Raw genomic sequence first — 22,253 nt, forward strand, 5'->3', positions numbered from 1 at the left:
ATTTTAAAATGATTGGAACTAGAATTTCGAAGACTATCTGTAGAAAACATTTGATTTAGAAAATTCTCTTATTCAATTTACTTTAAAATACAAATTGAAACTATTTATTATATGACATTTTTAATTCAATTTTCTCAACAAAGAAAATGTAACCTTCCAAAATAAGACCTTTTAAATTTTAATGATTTAAAGTTATATGCATTGTTTATAAATGGCACTGATAAACTTCCGTTTGTAAGGAGAGGCCAACACTTCCTTGTGAAAGCTCAAGCACCAGATTTAAAAATAAATAAATCATGTGATCTCAGTCTTTACACAAGCCTGACCTCAATGTACTCAGTCTCTCTCATCTTCAATGACCTCAAACACAAAGGAAATGTTGGCTGATGCACCCTGAAGCAACGGCAGCTCAACCTCATCTACATGGCAGTGAGTGAAAGTGCTTCTGGGAGAAGCTTGAGAGTCAACAAGCTGGCTTTCATCGAGTGTGTGTCAAGGAGAACACTTGTATTTAAAGAACATCTCTGTCTCAGTTTTGCATAGTTTCTCAATTTATATTTACACAAGCACTCGTGGGACAGGAGTGCAGAGGATAAAATGTTAAAGTGAAGCAGCTGATGTTTTCATGTGCAAGGACAGTTTCTGAATATATTCATGAGTTTCTGATATGTGAGGTCAACAACGTTTAGACATTTGTGAAAAGGCTTCTTTTTATCATTTCATAGTAACTGAGCTTCGTAGCCAAGAGTGTATATCAGAGAGTGTTTGTAGTTTAGATGCTGCTGACTGGATCAAATGTTTAGCAATTTTGCATATAAATTAAGAAGCGAAGCTGACTGGAATGTTGAATCATGATGAATTTTGTTGGTGGTGAAGAGTATTTAGACAAACAAGAGAACATCTTGAGACAGAAATGAGCTGTCAGTCATAATGTTCAGCCAGAAGTTTACAAAATGACATAAAAATGTATAAAACAATAAAAATAAAAAAATAAAATAATGACAAGATGTTCATTTTTTTTCTTGATTGTTTGATAGTCTTCAAGTAAATAAGACTTTATTACAGAGAAAAACAAAACCAAAGATTATTTAGGTTTATATATTATTTTTATACATAATCATGGAACTATCTTCTTTACAAACATGCACATTGATATGTCCAAGAGTTTTTTAGGTTCGCATCACAATTAAAATTTACTGAAAAAATCATCAGTTTAATTATATAAATATGATTAGAAATAAAATATGATATAATTATACATTATAATTCAAGATACACATTTAGACTAAAAGCTCCTTGAGATTACAAAAAAGCTGAAATCGGGATAGAATGTGTTGCTGATGTTATCACCCGAAAGAATGTCTCTCTAGGATTTCTTATCTTTTAATTCATGTTCATAAAGCATACATATTTCTCATCTACAATAATTCACTTTTTTTTTTGTCAATTGTGGTTAGGACTTCTGGCCAGGATTTTTCCTTTCATTGGAAATGTTTTCTATCTGCAGTTAACCAATCATTGAGCTCAAACAGTCGACTGTTATCTACATTGTGACGACATTAGCTGTTTAAAATAAAGCAAAGTTAAAAACAAAAAAGTTTGTCCAAGTGGTTTACACCAACATTAGTGAGTTCAACATCTAATGGATGGGGTTTACTGAGTTTATGTTTCCTTCGTTCTGTCGCACCTTGTGGGTACAATCCTCTTAATCCTGCTGTCTTGACCCTCACCTCGGATTTCCGTTTCCTCCATTTACAGGATTGTCGCTCGTGATGACACCATTGGACGCAACACAAGTCCAGTCACCTTGTTTGCACCTTGCTGTGTAAAAGGATCCAAATGACTCTGAACATTTGCAAACAAGTTATAAAGCACATTATTTGAACACAGTTAACTTAACTATATTCATGCTGCTTCTCCTCTTAGTAGTGGAAATAATAATTGGTGAAAATAAAACATGGATCTTTATGTGTTTTGTGGATATTAACAATTGTTGTCACATTTGACTGATTACACTCTTTCGTTGCTGTCATCATACAATGTTTAACAGTTTCTCCGGCCTGCAATCTCAGCAAAAAAACAAAACAACTTCCCCTCTAAAAGCCAGATGAACTCATGGCACATTAGCTTCATCTTAACCCGAGTTTAATGGTGCTTGTAATCACTGTGAAAGCAACATGACTGACAGGTGCTCAAACACACTACTGGAAGTACTTAATGAGCCTTTTTTTTCTCCATCAGGCCTGTGGCTTCAGTCACTCGTGGTACCTGTCCTGGTTCAGCGTGCTCTGCTGCCTCGGCATCATCCTCTGCCTCGCCACATCAGTGGCCGTGGAGTGGACCGGACACAAGGTGGCCAAGGAGCTTCACCAGAACCTGCTCAACAGGATCATCCTGGCCCCCATGAGGTTTATTGTCTCCTTAGTCTCATCGTGTGTGTGTGTGTGTGTGTGAGACAGAAAACCATTTGGAGGCGGAAGCATGATTAAAAGCCCTTTTTTCTCTCGCTCCATTACTCAAAGAACCCATCTGGTTTACTTAAACACAACCCTGGAGACACCTCTTATGTAAACACCCCCCCCCCCCTGCACATGTCAACAGTGTAATCACACATGATAGATCACACATGGATGGATTTGCACTCATGCAGCTGAGTTTTGTGTAATTTTTAAATTATTTATTATTATAAATTATTTTTGAAGTGTCAAAAAATATTAGAGGTTTAACTACAGTTTGTAAGAGAAAAGAAAAACAGGAGGGAGTGAGAGTGTCATTGAAAAACTTCCTTTCAACAGGCAGAAACCTCAAGCCGAACCAGACTCAGTGGGTGGGGGGAGGCAAGGATACGCTATACTGCAATACATTCCCATACTGTAGGAACAATGTGTATATTTGTAGTACTGCTCAAGTACTTGACAATGGTGTTGGAGAATTTACAGACCACATGACTACTGACAAAATAATAATAATTTGTTTTGAAAACAAAATATGTTGAAAATATCTGTCTTAACAGCTGCCGGAGTCTGTATCCTCTCGTCCTTAGTCATTCCCGGGATCTCGAAAGATATCAATTAGCTGCAGAGGACAAAATGACTGCTGTCCTCTAGCGGGTTGAAGTATAATTGCAACACAAAAATGAACAAACAGCGCGAATATTTGGATGTTAATTATAGAAGTCATGGAGAGGAATCAAGATCCATCGACACTGTCATGAATTCATTACAATATTTGGACATGAGTTCTGTAAAACAGGGACATTTTTTCAGTGAGCTCTTTACTGTGACTTCCTAACAGACTGTTTGAGACGACGCCGCTGGGCAGCATCCTCAACAGGTTCTCCACGGACACCAACACGATCGATCAGCACATTCCGACAACTCTGGAGTGTCTGGCTCGCTCCACACTGTTGTGCGTGTCGGCCCTCGGGGTCATCTCCTACGTGACCCCCGTCTTCCTCTTCGCTCTCCTGCCGCTGGTCATCACCTGCTACTTCATCCAGAAATACTTCAGAGTCGCCTCAAGGTGAGAGGAAGGACAAATACAGTGTGTTTGATAAAGATATGGTTGTAAACTGACTGAAAAGCAACTTGGATTTTGGTGCCTCATCTCAATTTCCTATTAAATATGTATTTTTTTCTAAAATACAAATATTTAATGGGAATTAAAAAATATAATCATGACAGTGATTTGAAGAATACTTGCCCCAAAATGCTACTGAGGGAATGTAACAAGGTAAAAGTGTATTACTACGGAAACACGTTAAATAATATTTTCTTCATTCAAAACTCTAGAAAGGTCACTTTGATTTAAGTTTTTGGATAAAGCTTAAGTTTAATTTTTTAAGCACAGTTCTGGTCACTGCTGTGGGAACTGTTCTAGGCACCACTTTTGGTATGTTTCGGATGAGTTTTGGCCACTGTTTTAGGTAAGTTTTGAGCACCATTTTGGGCATCGTTCTGGGAAATATTTTAGGCACCGGGTTGGATATGTTTTCTGGTGTATTTTTGGCATTGTTTTAGTCATGTTTTGGTTTGTTTTGGTCACTGTTTTAGGGGTGTGTTTGACTCACTGTTTTTGCATTGATTTGGGTAATTTTCTGCCACTGTTAAGGGTGTGATTTAGGCACTGTTTTGGCATTATTTGGAGTAATTGTCTGCCACTGTTTAGGGTGTGTTTTAGACACTGTTTTGGATTTTTTGGGGGTTATTTTCTGCCACTGTTTAGCGTACATTTTGGACACCGTCTGGGCAATGTTTTGGGAATTATTTCGTACTGTTTTAGGCAGTGTTTTCGGAATTATTATTCATAAGCACTGGTCAGAAACCGAGTCTTGGATAAAACCAATAAAATACCAAATCCTTACTTTAATGATCTTTTATATTCTTCATTCTTCGTGTCTGATCTGTGTTGCCTTCAGGGACCTGCAGCAGCTGGAGGACAGCACTCAACTGCCTTTACTCAGCCACTTCTCAGAGACGGTGGAGGGTCTCAGCACCATCAGAGCCCTCAGGTGACTCTTCATTGACCTCGTACGACCTTGACTTCCACTGGCCTCTCTTGTCTATCTTCACCTCCCTCGATCCCTCTTCTTCACTCCGAGTGATTGACGTCTCAGGCTACAACTTGTGTCCTCAGGTACGAGCCCAGGTTCAGACAGAGGTTACTTCAGTTCACGGACGCCAACAACATCGCGTCTCTTTTCCTCACAGCAGCCAATCGCTGGCTGGAGGTCCGCATGGTAAGACGTCCCCCTCAAGTGACAAGTGAATTTGATGAAGGCCCGGATCATTTTTCATCATTCAACTGACAGAACTGTCTATCAAAGATATAAAAGTCTTCTTCATTTATTCATTGCTGAGCAGACACGTCTCTCTATTAAACATTCATCATGTGACGGTGAAACCAGTCGCTCACGTCTCTCTCGGCGTCGACAGGAATACATCGGGGCGTGTGTGGTGCTGGTGGCGGCCGTGGCTTCCATCACCAACGCGCTGTACGCCGAGCTGTCCACGGGCCTGGTGGGACTCGGCCTGACCTACGCGTTGATGGTGAGACCGAAGATACGAGGAAAAAGCGAAACATTTTTACATTTGAAAAACACAGAGCAACAAAAAAAAGTCCATTAAATTTGACTTAAGCTTGACAATAGCACTTAATATTATTTTACTCATTTAATCCAGTTTAATCCTTGTGGGCGTGTTTTTTCATGTCCTCGTATCACTAGATTTAAGAGAGTTGTCGGGTCAGTTGCACAACGGTTCCCTTGATTCCATCAATTTATGGAGGTCTTGCAGAGCAGAGAGAAGATCAGCCGAGTCTGCGTCGTGCTGAGTTATCTTCTCTCAAAGCTCTGCATATTGATGTGAGCCTCACACAGCAGGTTTTCATGTGTTCTGTTTATGGAAGAGAAATTAAACCTCAGGGCCGTTACATATCCTTAGGCAGTGGTTTCCAACTCAGTCACACAAGAGGCTGATTCAACTATATTCAAACGATTTACCACTGGAAATAAACTATTTTCAACTGTAATCAAACAATTTTCAACTGGAATTGAACAATTTTTTAACTGGAATTAAACAATTTTCAACTGAAATCAAACAGTTTTCAACTGGAATTGAACAATTTTCAACTGGAATTGAACAATTTTCAACTGGAATTGAACAATTTTCGACTGTATTTACCAATTTTTAACTGGAATTGAACAATTTTCAACTGTAATCAAACAATTTTCAACTGTAATCAAACAATTTTCGACTGTATTTACCAATTTTTAACTGGAATTGAACAATTTTTGACTGTATTTACCAATTTTTAACTGGAATTGAACAATTTTCAACTGTAATCAAACAATTTTCAACTGTAATCAAACAATTTTCAACTGGAATTAAACCATTTTTAACTGGAATTAAACAATTTTCAACTGAAATCAAACAATTTTCAACTTTAATTACCAGTTTTCAAATGAATTAAACAATTTTCAACTATAATCAAACAATTCTTAGTTGTAAAACTTTTTATATTTATCTTTTTCCTCCTACAATAAAAACTCAAACATTCTAATAAGATATTGTTACATTGACACAATTTAATTATATACATTTTGTAAACCTTAAAAATAATAAAGAACTGTAGGAAACGCACCAATGAAATCTTAAAACTGAAACTGAAACATCGAATTTCAAAACATCTCGTTCTCTTCACGCGAGGCCGTCACGCTGTCACTCGATGTCATGAATCATTCAAGACATCATCATCCTTCATTGTGGTCTCCTCCGGCGTCAGGTGTCCAACTACCTGAACTGGATGGTGCGGAACCTGGCGGACATGGAGGTGCAGCTGGGCTCCGTCAGGAGGATCAACAGCCTCCTGAAGACGGAACCCGAGAACTACGAGGGTCTTCTGTGTGAGTGTCTCGCTCTCCGTCCGTCACCCTGGTCCTGGACCCGCTGACCTCTGCAGATACATGAAGTAATAAAGAATCTATGCTCAGCGGGCTCCCAGGTGCCGGAGCGCTGGCCCCAGCACGGAGAAATCAAGATCCAGAACCTGAGCGTCCGATACGATCCCACACTGAAGCCCGTTCTGAAGAACGTCAACGCACACGTCAGCCCCGGACAGAAGGTGAGGAAGCACACGCGTGTGGAAAACTACACGGTGTTAAGTTTAGTTTGTTCGCACAGGTGGGCATCTGCGGCCGGACAGGAAGTGGAAAGTCGTCCTTCTCGCTCGCCTTCTTCCGCATGGTGGACATGTTCGAGGGTAGAACACGAAGGAGATGAACGACGACGAGAACCGTGACTGAACGAGATGTTTGACCCGCAGGGAGGATCGTCATCGACGACATCGACATCGCCAAGTTGCCCCTTCAGACCCTCCGGTCCCGGCTGTCCATCATCCTGCAGGATCCCATCCTCTTCAGCGGCACCATCCGGTACAAGGACCAGCTTCTATCTTTGGTCATCTGAGGAGATTTTTTGTTCTTCTTTTTTTAGCGTGTGATGCTGGAGACAGAGTTTAAAGACTCATCTTCGTCACCGACTTAAAAATAACTTGCGTGTGTGTGTGTGTGCATGTGTGTGTGTGTGCGTAGGTTCAACCTGGACCCTGAGATGAAGGCCACAGATGAGATGCTGTGGGAGGCGCTGGAGATCGCTCAGTTGAAGCCCGTCGTCAAGTCTCTTCCTGGAGGCCTCGGTGAGAAACAACTCATGACTCGGCAGTTTTTCTGTGCACGTGTCGTGGTTTCTGTTCACTCGAGGATGTCGATCAGCGACGCAGACGTTAACAGCCGCTTCATCGACAGGAGAGGCGACGAGAGGTCGTCCTCGGCGACTGTTTTATTCTCATGAATAGTTTTCCACACCAACACATCTTGAAACCTCATTAAATGTCGTTTAAACACAGCGTGGAATTGTAAGTAAGTAAGTAAGTAATTTTTATTTATAGAGCGCTTTCTAGACCAGGGTCACAAAGCGCTTAAACAATCAAAACAATATTCAGTAAAGTATATATTTTAAAGGTCAAGATAAAACTGATAACACAACAGGAGTTCCAGAGAATCAAGGAAAAGCCTGAACGAATAAAAGTGTCTTAAGATGTTTCTTAAAGGAGTCGGTAGATCATCAAACACAGAGGTAGAGGAAGATCGTTCCAAAGCTTAGGAGCAACAGCCTGGAAGGATTTCTCTCCTCTGGTCCTGATCTGTGTGTGAGGAACCATCAGTAGATTCTGATCCACAGACCTCAGAGCCCGAGCTGGGGTGTAAGGCTGGATCAGATCACTGATGGAAGGAGGAGTCTGACCATGAATAGATCTGAAAGTAAGAACCAGAATTTTAAAGTTGATCCTGAAAGAAACTGGAAGCCAGTGACGAGTTTTAAGGATCGGAGAAATGTGAGTTCTTCTACTAGAGCAGGTCAGGCATGCAGGAAGGTCGGAGCCGGGTCAGGAATCTGGTGCAGCAGCAGCTGAGAAACACTGACTGCACTTGAGGCCTCAGGAGTATCCGTGCATCTAAAAGTGGAGCGAAAGATTATTAGACGCTTGTTTGTATAGGAGCAGCTCATACATATATATACTTACAGTGACATCAGTTTTTACATTTTTATTTACTTTAGTCATTTACTGAACATCAGTTTACAGTGTATTTGTAGGTTTTCTACAATCATACCAAGTACAATTTAGAATTTTTCAATTGAAATCAAACATTTTCAACTGTAATCAAACAATTTTTAACTGTAATCAAACATTTTTTAACTGTAATCAAACCTTTTTTTAACTGTAATCAAACATTTTTCAACTTTAAACAAACAATTTTCAACTATAATCAAACAATTTTCCACTTTAAACAAACAATTTTCAACTTTAAACAAACAATTTTCAACTATAATCAAACAATTTTCAACTTTAAACAAACAATTTTCAACTTTAATCAAACAATTTTCAACTTTAAACAAACAATTTTCAACTTTAAACAATTTTCAACTATAATCAAACAATTTTCAACTTTAAACAAACAATTTTCAACTGTATTAAAACTATTTTCAACTGTAATCCAACAGATTTCAACTATAATAAAACAAATTTCAACTATAATAAAACATTTTCCAACTATAATCAAACAATTTTCAACTGTAATCAAACCATTTTTTAAGCTAATCAAACTAAAGTTCCTATTATTTCTGCCCTTTTTTCGTACATTTCTATTTCACTGAATGTGATTTTCCTTCATACTTCATTTATAACAAAGGTCTCCAAACTCAGTCCTCAGAGGGTCGAACTGGTGCAGGTTTTTGTTCCAACCGATCAAGAACTCCCCCTTTAACCCAATCATGAGTCACGAGTCATGAATCATGCGTGTAATCAGTTGATGGTCAGTCTGGTGTTGCTTGTTGAAGCTGAAGCGTCATTGGTTGAACTGCTTGATCGGTTGGAACAAAAACCTGCATCACCCCGACCCTCTGAGGACCGGAGTTTGGCGACCCTTGATTTATAGTAGTTTGTTCATCGATTATTGATTTAACTTGTCAACATTATGTAAAAGAGGAGATTTATTGACAATATTGTCATGACAAAAAGTCTTTTTCCAGAAGAAAATATACATGAAGTGTGAGAAATAGAACCAGCGTCACGTTTGGAGGCAGAGACGATGATTGACAGCACGACGGCATGATGTGTGATGACGGACAGATGGCGGCGGCGGCTCGTTTCAACACTCAGTCACGGACGGCGGTTTGGTTTTCAGACGCGGCGGTGACGGAGGGCGGCGAGAACTTCAGTCAAGGTCAGAGGCAGCTGTTCTGTCTGGCCCGGGCCTTCGTCAGGAAGAGCAGCATCCTCATCATGGACGAGGCCACCGCCTCCATCGACATGGCAACGGTCAGTGTGCGTTGCCACGGCAACCGTCGACCCCTACTGATGACAAGAGTACTTGATTGTGTGTGAGGAGTGCATGAACTCATAGAAACCATGAACAAAACGGTCATTAAAACAAGCTAGGTGTACCTTCCCTATAAAATACGACAACATTACAAGAGACTTTGGTAAAGAAGTATTTATTTCTCATCGTGTGTCGGCTCTATTCCTATTATGGGATGTTTCTGCCCCGCAGGAGAGCATCCTGCAGAAGGTGGTGATGACGTCCTTCGCCGACCGAACCGTCGTGACCATAGCAGTGAGTATAAGACCCCGACCCGGACCCCCAGTACCCCCAGTACCCCCCCTACACTCGACTGTCAATGTGTGACCGTGTCTCGTCTCCGGCGCCAGCACCGCGTCCACACCATCCTCAACGCCGACATGGTGATCGTCATGAAGAGAGGGATCATCCTGGAGCACGAGCGCCCACAGGTCCTGCTGGACCAGGAGGACAGTGTCTTCTCCTCCTTCGTGAGGGCCGACAAGTAGGAGGAGGAGGAAGAAGGAGGAGGAAGAAGGAAGAGGAGGAAGGAAGAGGAAGAGGAAGAGGAGGAGGAAGAGGAGGAGGAAGAGGAAGAGGAGGAGGAGAAGGGAAGAGGAAGGAGAAGGAGGAGAAGGAAGGAGGAGGAGGAAGAGGAGGAGGAGGAGGGGGAGGAGGAAGAGGAGGAGGAGGAGGAGGAGGAGAAGGAGAAGGGAGGAGGAGGAGGAGGAGGAGGAAGGAAAAGGAAGAGGGAGGAGGAGAAGGGAGGAGGAGGAAGGAGTAAGAAGGAGGAGGAAGAGGAGGAATAGGAGGAAGGAGGAGGAGGAGGAAGAGGAGGAGGAGGAGGAGGAGGAGGAGGAGGAGGAGGAGGACACATTCAAAGTGCAATTGTACCATCCGAACTCATCCACTTCATCTTTTTTTAAAGCACATCCTGTATTATATTTGTACATAGAAATGACTTTCATAATAAAAGATAAAATATCAGTGGAACCTTCATTTTTATATAAGATGAACTATCGATGGAACGTGTGTCAGAGGGAGCGTGAGAGGAAGGGGACACCCTGGAAAGCTTCACTGTCCATCACAAGGCACTTAAGGAGACACGTAAGTCTAAAGGTCAGTATTGTTTTTAAGTACTTTGGGAAAACATAACTTTATGAATATGTATGGATGATCATTGGACGGACAGTTATTCTCTCTCTCTCGATATATATACACACATATATTTATTTATATTATATATATTTATCTATATAGAGAGATATTTTTTAATTGTGTGTAGATATATACGTACAGTATACAGGTATATACATATATATATGTATTTATATTATATATATTTATCTATATAGAGAGATATCTTTAATTGTGTGTAGATATATACGTACAGTATATATATACATATATACATTTAAACACAATACATTTATTTGTATTTGTTATGTATATATGTATATATGTTCAAACACAAGTTAAGAATGATTTTTCTTCATATATATATATATATATAGAGAGAGAGAGAGAGAGAGAGAGAGAGAGAGAGAGAGAGAGTATAATACTGTATATATATATATATATATATATATATATATATATATATATATATATAAATAAACATATTATCTGCAACATATCTTAGAATTCATGTGATAATATTTCGGTGTATATATATCGCAATTCAAAAATAAATATCCGAACTTTCACTTTTCTTTATTGTGTATTGTTGTAAAGTGAACGAAGAATTTTATTTTAATTGTTTTATTTGTAAAAGTATCTTTCCCGGTGTAGATCTTCAACAAAGTACTTTTTAAATATATATTTATGACTTTAAAATGTACTTAATTATAGTTATATAGTCAAAAGTAACCCAGTAAACGTGTATTTTAAACATTATTTTCAAAAACAACGCTGCGGTGAAACAAAAATAAAGCTCGTGGATGATTTAAAATAAACCAGGAATGCGTGCGTGTGTGTCTGTGCGTGTGTCTGTGCGCGCGCTGACATCTGACACCTGCCGGTCACGTGACTGCAGGGGGGAAGAGTGTCGTCTAAAGACCCTCACACACCCGCAGGTGTGATCTGGACGAACCAGTCGTCAGTGAGAGAAGCCACAACACCCGGATCAGTCACGCGCTCCTGACCCGGTCCTGGTCCTGGAGGAGAAACTTTTCCATTTTTTTTGTCTCTTCATCCGCGACCCGCGGAGTGACGGCGGCAGCTGCGGACCTGAGTGAAGCCTCCACACTTACACCCGGGGGTGTGAGTAGCATGGGAGCGCCGCCATGTTGTCCCGGAAAGGTCTCATCCCGGAGGACTACCTGCTGACCCGCCTGGCCGAGGACGTCCTTCAGCCCAAGTTCAGGGCGAAGCCGCGCAAGGCTCGCTTCGTGTCCAAGTCCGGCACCTGCAATGTGGCCCACACCAACATCCGGGAGCAGGGCCGCTTCCTGCAGGACGTCTTCACCACCCTGGTGGACCTCAAGTGGGTCCACACGCTCATCATCTTCACCATGTCCTTCCTGTGCTCGTGGCTCCTCTTCGCCATGATCTGGTGGCTCATCGCCTTCGCGCACGGAGACCTGGACCCGGACCGGGTCGCGGCAGGTTCGGGTTCGGATTCGGGGTTCGTGCCGTGCGTCACCGACCTGCGCTCCTTCTCCTCCGCCTTCCTCTTCTCCATCGAGGTGCAGGTGACCATCGGGTTCGGCGCGCGCATGGTGACGGAGGAGTGCGCGTGCGCGATCTTCCTGCTGCTGGTGCAGAACATCGTGGGTCTGCTCGTGAACGCCATCATGCTGGGCTGCATCTTCATGAAGACCGCGCAGGCGCACCGGCGCGCCGAGACCCTCATCTTCAGCAAGCACGCGGTGGTGTGCGCGCGCGAGAACCGCCTCTGCTTCATGGTGCGCATCGGGGATCTGCGCAAGAGCATGATCATCGGCGCCACCGTGCGCATGCAGGTGGTGCGCAGGACCAGCACGCGCGAGGGCGAGGTGGTCCCGCTGGACCAGATCGACATCCTCACCGACAACCCGGTGGGCACCAGCGGGGTCTTCCTGGTGTCCCCCCTCATCGTGTGCCACGTGATCGACGCCAAGAGTCCTCTGTACCGGCTCTCCGCCGCGGACCTGCAGGCGCACGAGGACCTGGAGGTGGTGGTGGTCCTGGAGGGCGTGGTGGAGACCACCGGCATCACCACGCAGGCGCGGACCTCCTACGTGTCCGAGGAGATCCTGTGGGGTCAGAGGTTCGTGCCCACCGTGTCCGAGGAGGACGGCATGTACGCGGTGGACTACTCCAAGTTCGGCAACACGGTGAAGGTTCCGACGCCCTGTTGCAGCGCCGAGGTTCTGGACCAGGCGGGCGGGTTGGGGCAGTTTAGGTTGACCGAGGGCGCCCTCGTGCGGCCGTCGGTGAGAAGGCGGCGAGCGTCCACCATGAGGAAGTCGAAGAAGGAGAGTCAGAAGTGACTTTATTTCATATTTATTTCATCATTTCAATGACTTTAGTTTCTTAGATGTTTTGTTTATACTTTTGCATCATTTCTCAGAGTTGAACGCATGACATTTCATTCAAATATGTTAAGAAATATATATTATTTTCCAATGACTTGTTCGTGACGTAGAATTAATCAACTTTTTTTTTTTTTAACGCTGAATAAAACGGATTTAACCAGGAAATGTACATTTAGCGTACAACTCGTATATCAATGTACTCGGAGTTAGATGGTTTTAACATCCGAGGTATTTGAACAATGACATGAGTTGAAAACAATACTTAAATATATTTTAAAAATGACTAAATTATGAAAAAAAACACATAATTCAAGTATTTACTTAAATATATTTTTAAAATGATTAAATTATGAAATAAAACACATTTAATTCAAGTATTTACTTAAATATATTTAAAAAATATCTAAATTATGAAATAAAACACATTTAATTCAAGTATTTTGCTTAAATATATTTTAAAAATATCTAAATTATGAAATAAAACACATTCAATTGAAGTATTTACTTAAATATATTTAAAAAATATCTAAATTATGAAATAAAACACATTCAATTGAAGTATTTACTTAAATATATTTAAAAAATATCTAAATTATGAAATAAAACACATGTAATTCAAGTATTTACTTAAATATATTTAAAAAATATCTAAATTATGAAATAAAACACATTTAATTCAAGTATTTTGCTTAAATATATTTAAAAAATATCTAAATTATGAAATAAAACACATTCAATTGAAGTGTTTACTTAAACATATTTAAAAAATATCTAAATTATGAAATAAAACACATTTAATTCAAGTATTTTGCTTAAATATATTTTAAAAATATCTAAATTATGAAATAAAACACATTCAATTGAAGTGTTTACTTAAACATATTTAAAAAATATCTAAATTATGAAATAAAACACATTTAATTCAAGTATTTACTTAATTATATATATTTAAAAAAAATCTAAATTATGAAATAAAACACATTTAATTCAAGTATTTTTCTTAATCTAGAAGTCCCACGTTTGGGTGACTTTTTGTTTTCATAATTTTGATAATTTGTGCTTAAAACCAGCTAGGTATACTCTTCCTTCCTTATAAAATATTACCATAACAGTGCATTGAATGCATCATATCGCAACACAAGAGGAAGATGATGATTTTATTATTATTATTATTATTATTATTTACTTCCAATGCTTTGATTTTTATTTGAAGAGTAAAAATAAATATTTGTATAAAACTTGTTATAAAGTACTCATTATATTCTCAAAGCACAGGTTTGAACATTTATTTTCGTTTGAAAACAGCCGAAGATTATTCTCAAAACACATTCGAAAAGACGACACAATCAGACTCCAGGTGGCATTTCTCTCTTTTATTAGATTATAATCCGCAGAGCATAAAATATTAAATTGCTTTTAACTTAGTTAATAATTAAAATACATAAAAACGAGAGCCAGAACTGAAGAACCCTGCAAAAAAATTAAAATAAATTAAAAAAAAAGAAAAAAAAAGGAGAAACATGAACCCAGACCTTCAGAGGCCAGAACCTGCTTTGAATCTTTGTACAGTCCAAACAGACGGTGAGAGTCTCACACTTTTGACGTCCAGAATTGATACGACCATCGTTTTAGATAAATAATAGTGAACTGGTAGAGAGGGGGGGGGGGGTGACGCAGCAGATCCACCTCACACGTCTCACTCTCTCTCACTCTCTCTCTCTGATCTGCAGACATGACGTCATGTCTTTGTCCTTCTGTGCTGATGGAGAGGTCGGGGGGCGATGACATATCTTATATCTCAAATTAAATAAAGTGACTTCTGTCGCTTTTGTAGAACATGTGAAGAACATGTGAAGGACATGTGAAGGACATTTGAAGAACATGTGAAGGACATGTGAAGGACATGTGAAGGACATGTGAAGGACATGTGAAGGTGTGAGGGGTGAACAGGGAAGAGAACCTTCCTGTCTCTCAGGTCCTGAGTAGGAAGCGCTTCAATCCCCCCCCGCACCACAAAAAAAACAACCCTAAACAGTGATTGGCTGATCTGACCCCAGTCGTGAGGGGGCGACCTGGCCGCCAGGGGGCGCCCCGGCGAGCACCAGCAGAGGAGGACGAGCCCATGTACAATAGTAGTTTGAAGCGAAGCAGAGCCCCTCCTGTGCTGATAGCTAGAGGAAAGTAGGAGCGCGTACCCCCCCTCCCCACACACACACACTCACACACACACACACAACAGAAAGAAAAACCAACAAAAGTGAAATAAAATAAAATATACTTTTTGTTCCTAGTTTAGATTTGCAGAGAAGTCGGGAGGGATTTGCACCCGAGAGGAAGCGCTCACGCCAATTCCTGCTGGCGTGACAAACCCCTCCTGCCACCCAAACCCCCTTCCCCCCCACCCCCCTACGCTCCCCTCACCCTCCCCTCCCTCCCTCCGGCTGGTGGTGTCTCTCCAAGTCCTGCCAGCCCCGGGGGGGGGGCTCAGGGGTCCGGGTGGTCCGTCCTTCTCTCTAACTTATCTTCTATCCCTCGGGGGTCCGCCGGCGCCGCTCATCTCTCCGTCACCTGGTTTTGTGGAGAGGGGCAGGGGGCGGGGGCCGTGCCGGGGGGCGGCGGCGAGGTGGAGGCGGGCGGGATGGGGGTGCAGAGGACTTCGGACAGGTCGTCCATGATACAGGTCTCCTTGGGGTCCACCAGGTTGAATTCCCGTACGAAAACGATGAAATGTGCATAGAGAGTGTTCAGGTGGCCCTGCAGGTCCAGAGCCACCGTCTCCTTAAAGTGCGCCCAGTAGAGGTGAGCCAGCACGTGGAACAGGTACCGGCAGATCTTCTTCACCAGCGACTCGAACGAATTCGGGAACTCTTTGCCTGGAGAGAAGAAAGAAAAAAAAAAGGGTCATTGTTGTTGTTGCGGCGTCCGTCCAGCAGGTGGCGGCAGCGGCGCGAGGGTCTCACCATATTTGGTGGGGAAGATCTCCTCGTCTGTGACCAGCTTCTGGCAGAGACTCATGACGAAGTCCACGTACTGAGGAGCCGTGCACTTCGTCTTCCTCCCCCTCTCGTCATACCAGTGGTATATTCTGTGGACACGTAAACAAGAGACAAGTTCAGACTCAACTCGTCGCGACGGCGTGTTTGGAAGAAACAACAACGTTGAAGGTGACGAAGAACACGTGAAGAACACGAGACGTTTGTTTAAGATCACGAGCTGCACGTGGATCAAAACCATCAAACAATGATCAATTATCACCTGAAAGGTCACGACTGCTGTTAACGCTCTGTTGTGACAATTTGTGTTACTTTTTTTTAACGTTTATTTATCTGATCGGGCGAATGTTGACACAAACTTAACTTGGAATGATTGGAGCAGCAGGTTGTGGGTCAAACCACCAGGAACACTTGACCCACATAGTTTTACAACGACCTGATCTGGTTTATGGAAGTACTTCAGTGCCATCAGAATATTGTACGGTTGGAATTCAAATGTGGAAACTTTTTCTTTTTTAAATATTTTTTTCAAACATTTTTTAAGATAATTGAATTCAATCATTTCTATATTAAAAGTTTGTATATAATAATATCTCAATTTAAAGTTTTGAACGTTTGAATATTGAATATTTTACACATAAGAGTTTGTCCTTAATGAAGAATAAAAAATGCATTGTTTAAATAATATTGTATTCATAGCATTTTAAATTAAATATAAAAAACTATATATTTATTTTAACATGGCACTGATATACTTCCACACTTGTTGGGGGTCAAGGGTCACACCGGAGAGAGACATCAGGTCATGAATGTTAACTTAAAGTTGATGGAAACATCCTAAAGGTAGGGGGCGCTCTCTCTCCTCCAGTGAGTGTAAATAGTGACAAAACACTTCCTTGTCGCTCATGGAAACATTTTCTTCCCAAAATAGTGCTGAGCTCCGTGTTTGGTCAGCGGCGGTGACGCCGCAGCATCTGGCGCCGCCACAGACGGGGGGGGGGGGGGGCGTCAGTGACGGGAGGAGGTTGCTGGTGCAAAACCGTGAGCTGCTGCGCACGAGAATCCTCGCTCTTCAAACACACGAGTCCTGTTGACTCTCAGTCCTCTTAAGTGACGAGTGGATTTTTCCACATGTGAACCCGTGACACGGAGCTGTCGCATCACGTCTCAACGGTCGCTTGTTTGTCATCGTTGTCAACTGTGTGTGTGTGTGTGTGTGTGTGTGTGCGCGTGTGCGAGAGAGGTGTGTCGAGGGTGTTTAAAAGTGCGGCTGATCCGGTTTTTCCGGTCCTCGACTGAGGCAACGTTAGGATAACACCCCGCCCCGACTGGACCGACGTGTTGGGGAAACAGATGCAGTCTTGCGCTCGTTCACCAGACACTCTTGTCAGACGTCTGTGTCGCGGTAGAAAAATCCCTCGTTTTAGCCGTGCCTGCAGGAGTCACGTGCGCATGCGAGGCCATCAGCAGACACAGAATGAAGGTCAAGTCCTTCTCTGAGTGACTGAGACGTAGATGGACCTGCACACGTGCAAAGTCAAGAACCTTTTAACCTTATCATGTTTGTCCGAGCACTTATCTCTCCGGTGCATGGGTTAGAGTCAACATCTACATCTACATACTGAGCGACAGATCATCTTAACTTTTACAAGTATTTTTCTAATCTGATTCTCAGAGTAGATTCACAACATGGTTTTGAAATAATTATTTTTATTTGTATATATATATATACATATGCATATACATATTTTCCTTGATTCTCTGAGACCTCTGCGTTTGTCTCGTTTTTCCTTTCTCCACTATAGTCATACTTCAACTGTAAAGTGTCTTGAGATAACCTTGTTATGATATGAGACACTTTAAATAAAATTGACTTGAATTGAATTATCTTGACCTTTTAAAAATATATTTTTTGAATATTGTTTTAATTGTTTAAGCGCTTTGTGACCCTGGTCTAGAAACGTGCTCTACAAATATTACTTACTTACTTACATATACATATACTGCACATATGCATATACATATACAGTACATATATACTGTAGTGACAGCTGATTGGTCGCTACAATACCATTTTTAAAACCCCGTGTCTGCAGCCAAGTCAAAAGTAATGGAACGTCGGGCCGCAAAGCATTATGGGAGCTGTTCAGGTCACCGATACCGAGAGGGCTGTTGAGAGGGATGATCCAACGTTGAGTTGTAAGTAAATGAATTTAAACAAGTGTAAGCTTGACCACGACTGAATTTAAGGACTTCTATAGTTGCCGCCCACATGTATAGCAGTGACCGTGGATCACAGACACAAAAGAGCCTCACACTCCAGCAGCAGTAAATATACCACCAGCTTGTTAACGCTGCAAACTGAACATTCCCAGGACGAGTGTGTGGGTACAAGGATGTGTTGTTTTTTTGCTGATGGAGGGAGCAGCGGAGACGGTGGATGTGTGATGGTGACGAGGAGACTCACGTGCTGCACGCCGTCATGGCTTGACAGGTGTCTCCGGTGCAGAACTCTGAGATGGTGCTGTACTGCAGGTTGATGAGGTTGAAGAACGTCGTCGCTGCGAAGAGAGAACGGTGTCAGAACAGCATCGTGACAAGAAGAAGAAACGTTCTGTTCTCCTGTAGATGTCACGACTGACGGATGAATAGAAGAAAAAAACGAATCAATCCGACTGACGTAGAAGTGCGTCAAGAAGCTGTTATTCAAACTCAAGACTGACATTTGCATGAAAACACCTGCACGTGTGACACAGTTTTAGACTCGACATCAATAATCTTTCCAGAGCTCACTAATCCTTCCTTTAGAAGATGTGTCTCATGTTGTTTTATGAGCCAAATGTGTTTCGACCGATAGACAAAAGAGTAGATTCAACAGGAAAAGGTTTTAAAATAAAATAAGTTTCAACATATTTAATAATTAAACAATTCTTTTAAGTTGTTTTTACTTAAATATAAATGTGATAATTAATTTCAATGAACACCAACATAAAATAAAAGTAGTTTTGGCGATTATTAATGCATTAAAAGTCTTAATCTCATGTTATATAACTATGTAACATCAACATAACATACTTTTGTAATTATATTTGAATTTTAAAACAACAATAACAGCAATAACTGCTTCTATTATTAGTTTGGCATCCGTCCGGGTTTCTCTAGCGGGAACTATTTTGTTTGATTCTTCTGTCATTCTATCATCTACTCGCGTCATTATTTTTACAACTTCAGAAGACGAGGTGTGGACTTCCTTCTTGTCCGCGGGACTCGTAATAATTCGAACGAACGGTGATGCAAGTCAAGTATTTTCTGGAAAACATATTTCCCTGATTTAACGAAGCACAAGAGAAACGCAGCATTAATTCACTTCCATTAGTGTTTGAACAAAAACAGGTTCTCAGCGGCGCCTGCAGATCCCAGTGCTGACGAACATGAAACCACGTTTCATGAACTCTTATGTTCGCTCATAATTGTTTGAACGTCCGTGTGCGTTGTCGGAGAAAAACAACTTTATAATATAAATAAACAGTATATTATCCAGACTTTGAACACTCACTGTTGCTGGCGAGCCATTCGTTGAGGTCGATCTCTCTGGGCAGCACCACCAGCTCCTTCAGATCAAAGTCCACCACCCGGATCTTTGTGAACTCTGGCTCCAAATATTGCTTCTTCTCTTCCGCTGGAGGCTTCTTCCCATTTGGCTTCGTCTTCGACTTTCTGCAACACAGGAGAGAGAACGGAGGATTAACCAGGGAAGCGGTTATTTTATCCACCTCTGCTGAGCGTCAGTTCGTCATTGAACATGTCAGATATAGTCTTGCACAACTGTGTTGATTGACAGCACCTAGACAGCCCACACAATGCGCCCTCTGTTGCATCAGATCCTCAACGCCGACCTCTGACCTCATATTCATTCTACAGCTACGACGAAGACAGCCGTCCTAAGCGTCTGCTACTTCCACTGCTAGTTTTGGCGTGGAGATGTCACATCACACTCTTCCTGCACTTCCACCCCCTCTGCGCCCCCCCCCACCCCCCTCAGTGCCGGCTCTGCAGTCCCGGGGTCAAAGGTCAAAAGGCTCTATACATGAGTGGGACAAATAAACAAGGGTCCGGGAGGAGTGGATAGAAAAAAATGTGATCCACACTTCCTGTGCCAATGACCTTCAAACCAAATTTGAAGTGTTTACGATCGTCACGCCGACTAGTTATCTCTCTGGTTACACGTTTACAACATAAACCTTTATAACAGTGATAATTAGAGACGCTAATGATGCGTTGGTGCCAAGAGAGAAGCTAAATTGTCCTCCATTGCTTTACTAAGTCAAGAACATATGTTTATATTGATAGTAATAATTATATTAATAGATCAGTATTCATGACGGTAAGTAATACCAGACATCACTAGATAAAACCCTTGTTCACTGTAGATAACAGATCTTGAAATATGTGAACCAGGAAACGACAATTATTACTGTAAATTAGCAGCGACGCACGGTGGATGATGAAAGACACACAAAGGCTTAAAGAAACTCATTTTGGAGGGTTTTTTCAGATGGTTAAACTTTAACCGTCTAAAGATTTATATTCTTCTTTCTTTTAACGCTCCAGTTTTTACTGCGTAATTTCACCGTCTGGCCGCTTCAGGACAAAAAAAAGGCACTAAATCTGCGGAAAGACATATTTAGAAAGGCCGGACAGAGAACAGGAGGGAAGAATTGCCGCGGACGGGGGAGAAAGGAATGATAGATTGACACAGGCCCAGGAGATATCCATGGGAACTAATAAACACTTGAAAACATGGCAGGACTGCGAAGCACGAGGCCTCTGTGCTCCGAGCGCGGCAGAAAGTTTCCACCTCGGCAAACAACGGGGAGGCGTGTGGAAGTCTGCGGACCCTCTTTGTAAATGTTTAAGAATCCCCCGTTCCTCGTCCGTCACACTTCAACGTCGTGAGAAAAGTTCGTAAATGACCTTTGCAATTACTCCCTGAAGTCACACGAGACTGCTCGCCATCGCATCCGCAGGCTAATGATTCCTGGAGCGTCTCTCGTCCTCCCTTCAGATGGTGGTTGGAGCTCATTTATAAAGCAAGAACATCACAGATTACACAGATGGCCAATTATTGATGATGCTGCACTTTCTGTTTCACCTCCGGTCTCCTGTTGCACTTTGAGGAGAACAATCTAGCAGACCGACTGCTGCAGTGTGTGAACTAAAATGTACCTTAAACTGTTAAGATAGTGGATTTTATGAAGTTTATTTTCAATACTATCACTATTACTTTATCTTTTCATTATTTTAAAAATATAAATTGTTTAGTTTCTCCGGTTTTAAGCCTTTGACACTCGAGAATGTGACAATATCTCAGAGTTCAAACCATAAGGAAGAAAAAAAGATTGAAGTTACGGACCGATTGTAAACGTGGTTACCAACAACACTACTATAAGGAAGATTGATCGAGTTATATTAAATCTACTTCCTTCCCCCGTTACGATCCTTAAGCGACAAGTCTGAAAGTTAATATCTGTCCGGTACTTCCTGCAGCATGAAAACATACAAATATTTACCTTAACCTAATATTAAATACCCAGAAAGCATGTCTGTACACATCACCAGATGTTATTAAAAGCTTCATATGGCTTTTTTATTTCAATCGGAAATTCAAGCCGTCAGCCACAAGAAGACATTTTGTTTAAAGTTTCAGACGGTTTCATGTGGTCTGTCTGGTTCTGGCGCTTTGAGCTTCATGTTCTGTCATGTGAAAGAGCTTTAGCGAGAGCTTCATCCACAGATACCATCAGCTCCCTGCATTTTTTTCAATGACTTTTCCAAGCCCTTCATGTTGAGTGTTTGAATTCTGTGAACAGTCCATGTTGGTCTCCCACCACCTCCTTCTTCCACCGAGCCATTTCCTGCCCTTGGAATTTCATCAAGTTCCATGAAAAAAGTAAAGAAAAATGTTCCGCCGGTGCAAACAGGCCACGGGAGGTGAATATCTGGAGCCATTAGATTATTTTAGGATAAAGAAAACCTCCCCTTTGTGCCAGAATTCTTCACTTCATACGTCTGTTTTGACTGTGTGCTTGGCAAACTCCTGCTGGGAAAAGTCTTTGCCATAAAAGGCAGCAGATGACTCTTTTGCCAGCCGGTCCATGGAGGCGGGAGCGAGGCCTGGTCTGGGCACATGTGCCCAGACAACTGGGCTGGACTCACACAGCCATGATGGCACCAAAAGAATCCCTTCTATGATGTGAGCAGCATGAGAACCGAGCGCGGGATAAAATACAGTCACTCTGGTGTTTATCTGGTGCACGCAAACCAGGAAATGGGGGTTGTATAGTC

At 41.8% G+C, this 22,253-nt stretch overlaps 3 protein-coding genes across 8 annotated transcripts in view; 2 read left to right on the forward strand and 1 right to left on the reverse strand.

The window, feature by feature from the left end:
- abcc8 (ATP binding cassette subfamily C member 8) overlaps window positions 1-9,906 on the forward strand; it is a 43,521-nt gene extending 33,615 nt beyond the window's left edge. For all 4 annotated transcript variants that reach the window (XM_087796666.1, XM_087796669.1, XM_087796667.1 and 1 more), the window contains 13 exons: window positions 2,242-2,408; window positions 3,295-3,522; window positions 4,418-4,510; window positions 4,636-4,738; window positions 4,935-5,048; window positions 6,283-6,403; window positions 6,491-6,621; window positions 6,681-6,759; window positions 6,823-6,931; window positions 7,091-7,194; window positions 9,245-9,378; window positions 9,611-9,673; window positions 9,769-9,906. In XM_087796666.1, coding sequence (XP_087652792.1) covers window positions 2,242-2,408; window positions 3,295-3,522; window positions 4,418-4,510; window positions 4,636-4,738; window positions 4,935-5,048; window positions 6,283-6,403; window positions 6,491-6,621; window positions 6,681-6,759; window positions 6,823-6,931; window positions 7,091-7,194; window positions 9,245-9,378; window positions 9,611-9,673; window positions 9,769-9,906 — 1,584 coding nt within the window. The remainder of the gene's footprint in view (window positions 1-2,241; window positions 2,409-3,294; window positions 3,523-4,417; window positions 4,511-4,635; window positions 4,739-4,934; window positions 5,049-6,282; window positions 6,404-6,490; window positions 6,622-6,680; window positions 6,760-6,822; window positions 6,932-7,090; window positions 7,195-9,244; window positions 9,379-9,610; window positions 9,674-9,768) is intronic.
- A 1,629-nt stretch (window positions 9,907-11,535) lies between these two features.
- kcnj11 (potassium inwardly rectifying channel subfamily J member 11) lies at window positions 11,536-13,084 on the forward strand. The gene has a single exon (XM_087796685.1). The coding sequence runs from the start codon at window positions 11,683-11,685 to the stop codon at window positions 12,868-12,870; it is 1,188 nt and encodes a 395-aa protein (XP_087652811.1). The 5' UTR covers window positions 11,536-11,682; the 3' UTR covers window positions 12,871-13,084.
- Window positions 13,085-14,273: 1,189 nt separating this feature from the next.
- The window catches only part of mob2a (MOB kinase activator 2a), a 45,752-nt gene continuing 37,772 nt past the window's right edge, over window positions 14,274-22,253 (reverse strand). For all 3 annotated transcript variants that reach the window (XM_087796693.1, XM_087796691.1, XM_087796692.1), the window contains exons 2-5: window positions 19,465-19,625; window positions 18,376-18,469; window positions 15,876-16,000; window positions 14,274-15,788 (exon numbers count right to left, since the gene is read on the reverse strand). In XM_087796693.1, the coding sequence (XP_087652819.1) occupies window positions 15,469-15,788; window positions 15,876-16,000; window positions 18,376-18,469; window positions 19,465-19,625 (700 nt within the window). In that variant the 3' untranslated portion in view covers window positions 14,274-15,468. The remainder of the gene's footprint in view (window positions 15,789-15,875; window positions 16,001-18,375; window positions 18,470-19,464; window positions 19,626-22,253) is intronic.

Source organism: Callionymus lyra, chromosome 8 (genome assembly GCF_982586985.1).
Source record: "Callionymus lyra chromosome 8, fCalLyr1.hap1.1, whole genome shotgun sequence".
In the NCBI taxonomy this organism is placed as follows: domain Eukaryota; kingdom Metazoa; phylum Chordata; class Actinopteri; order Syngnathiformes; family Callionymidae; genus Callionymus; species Callionymus lyra.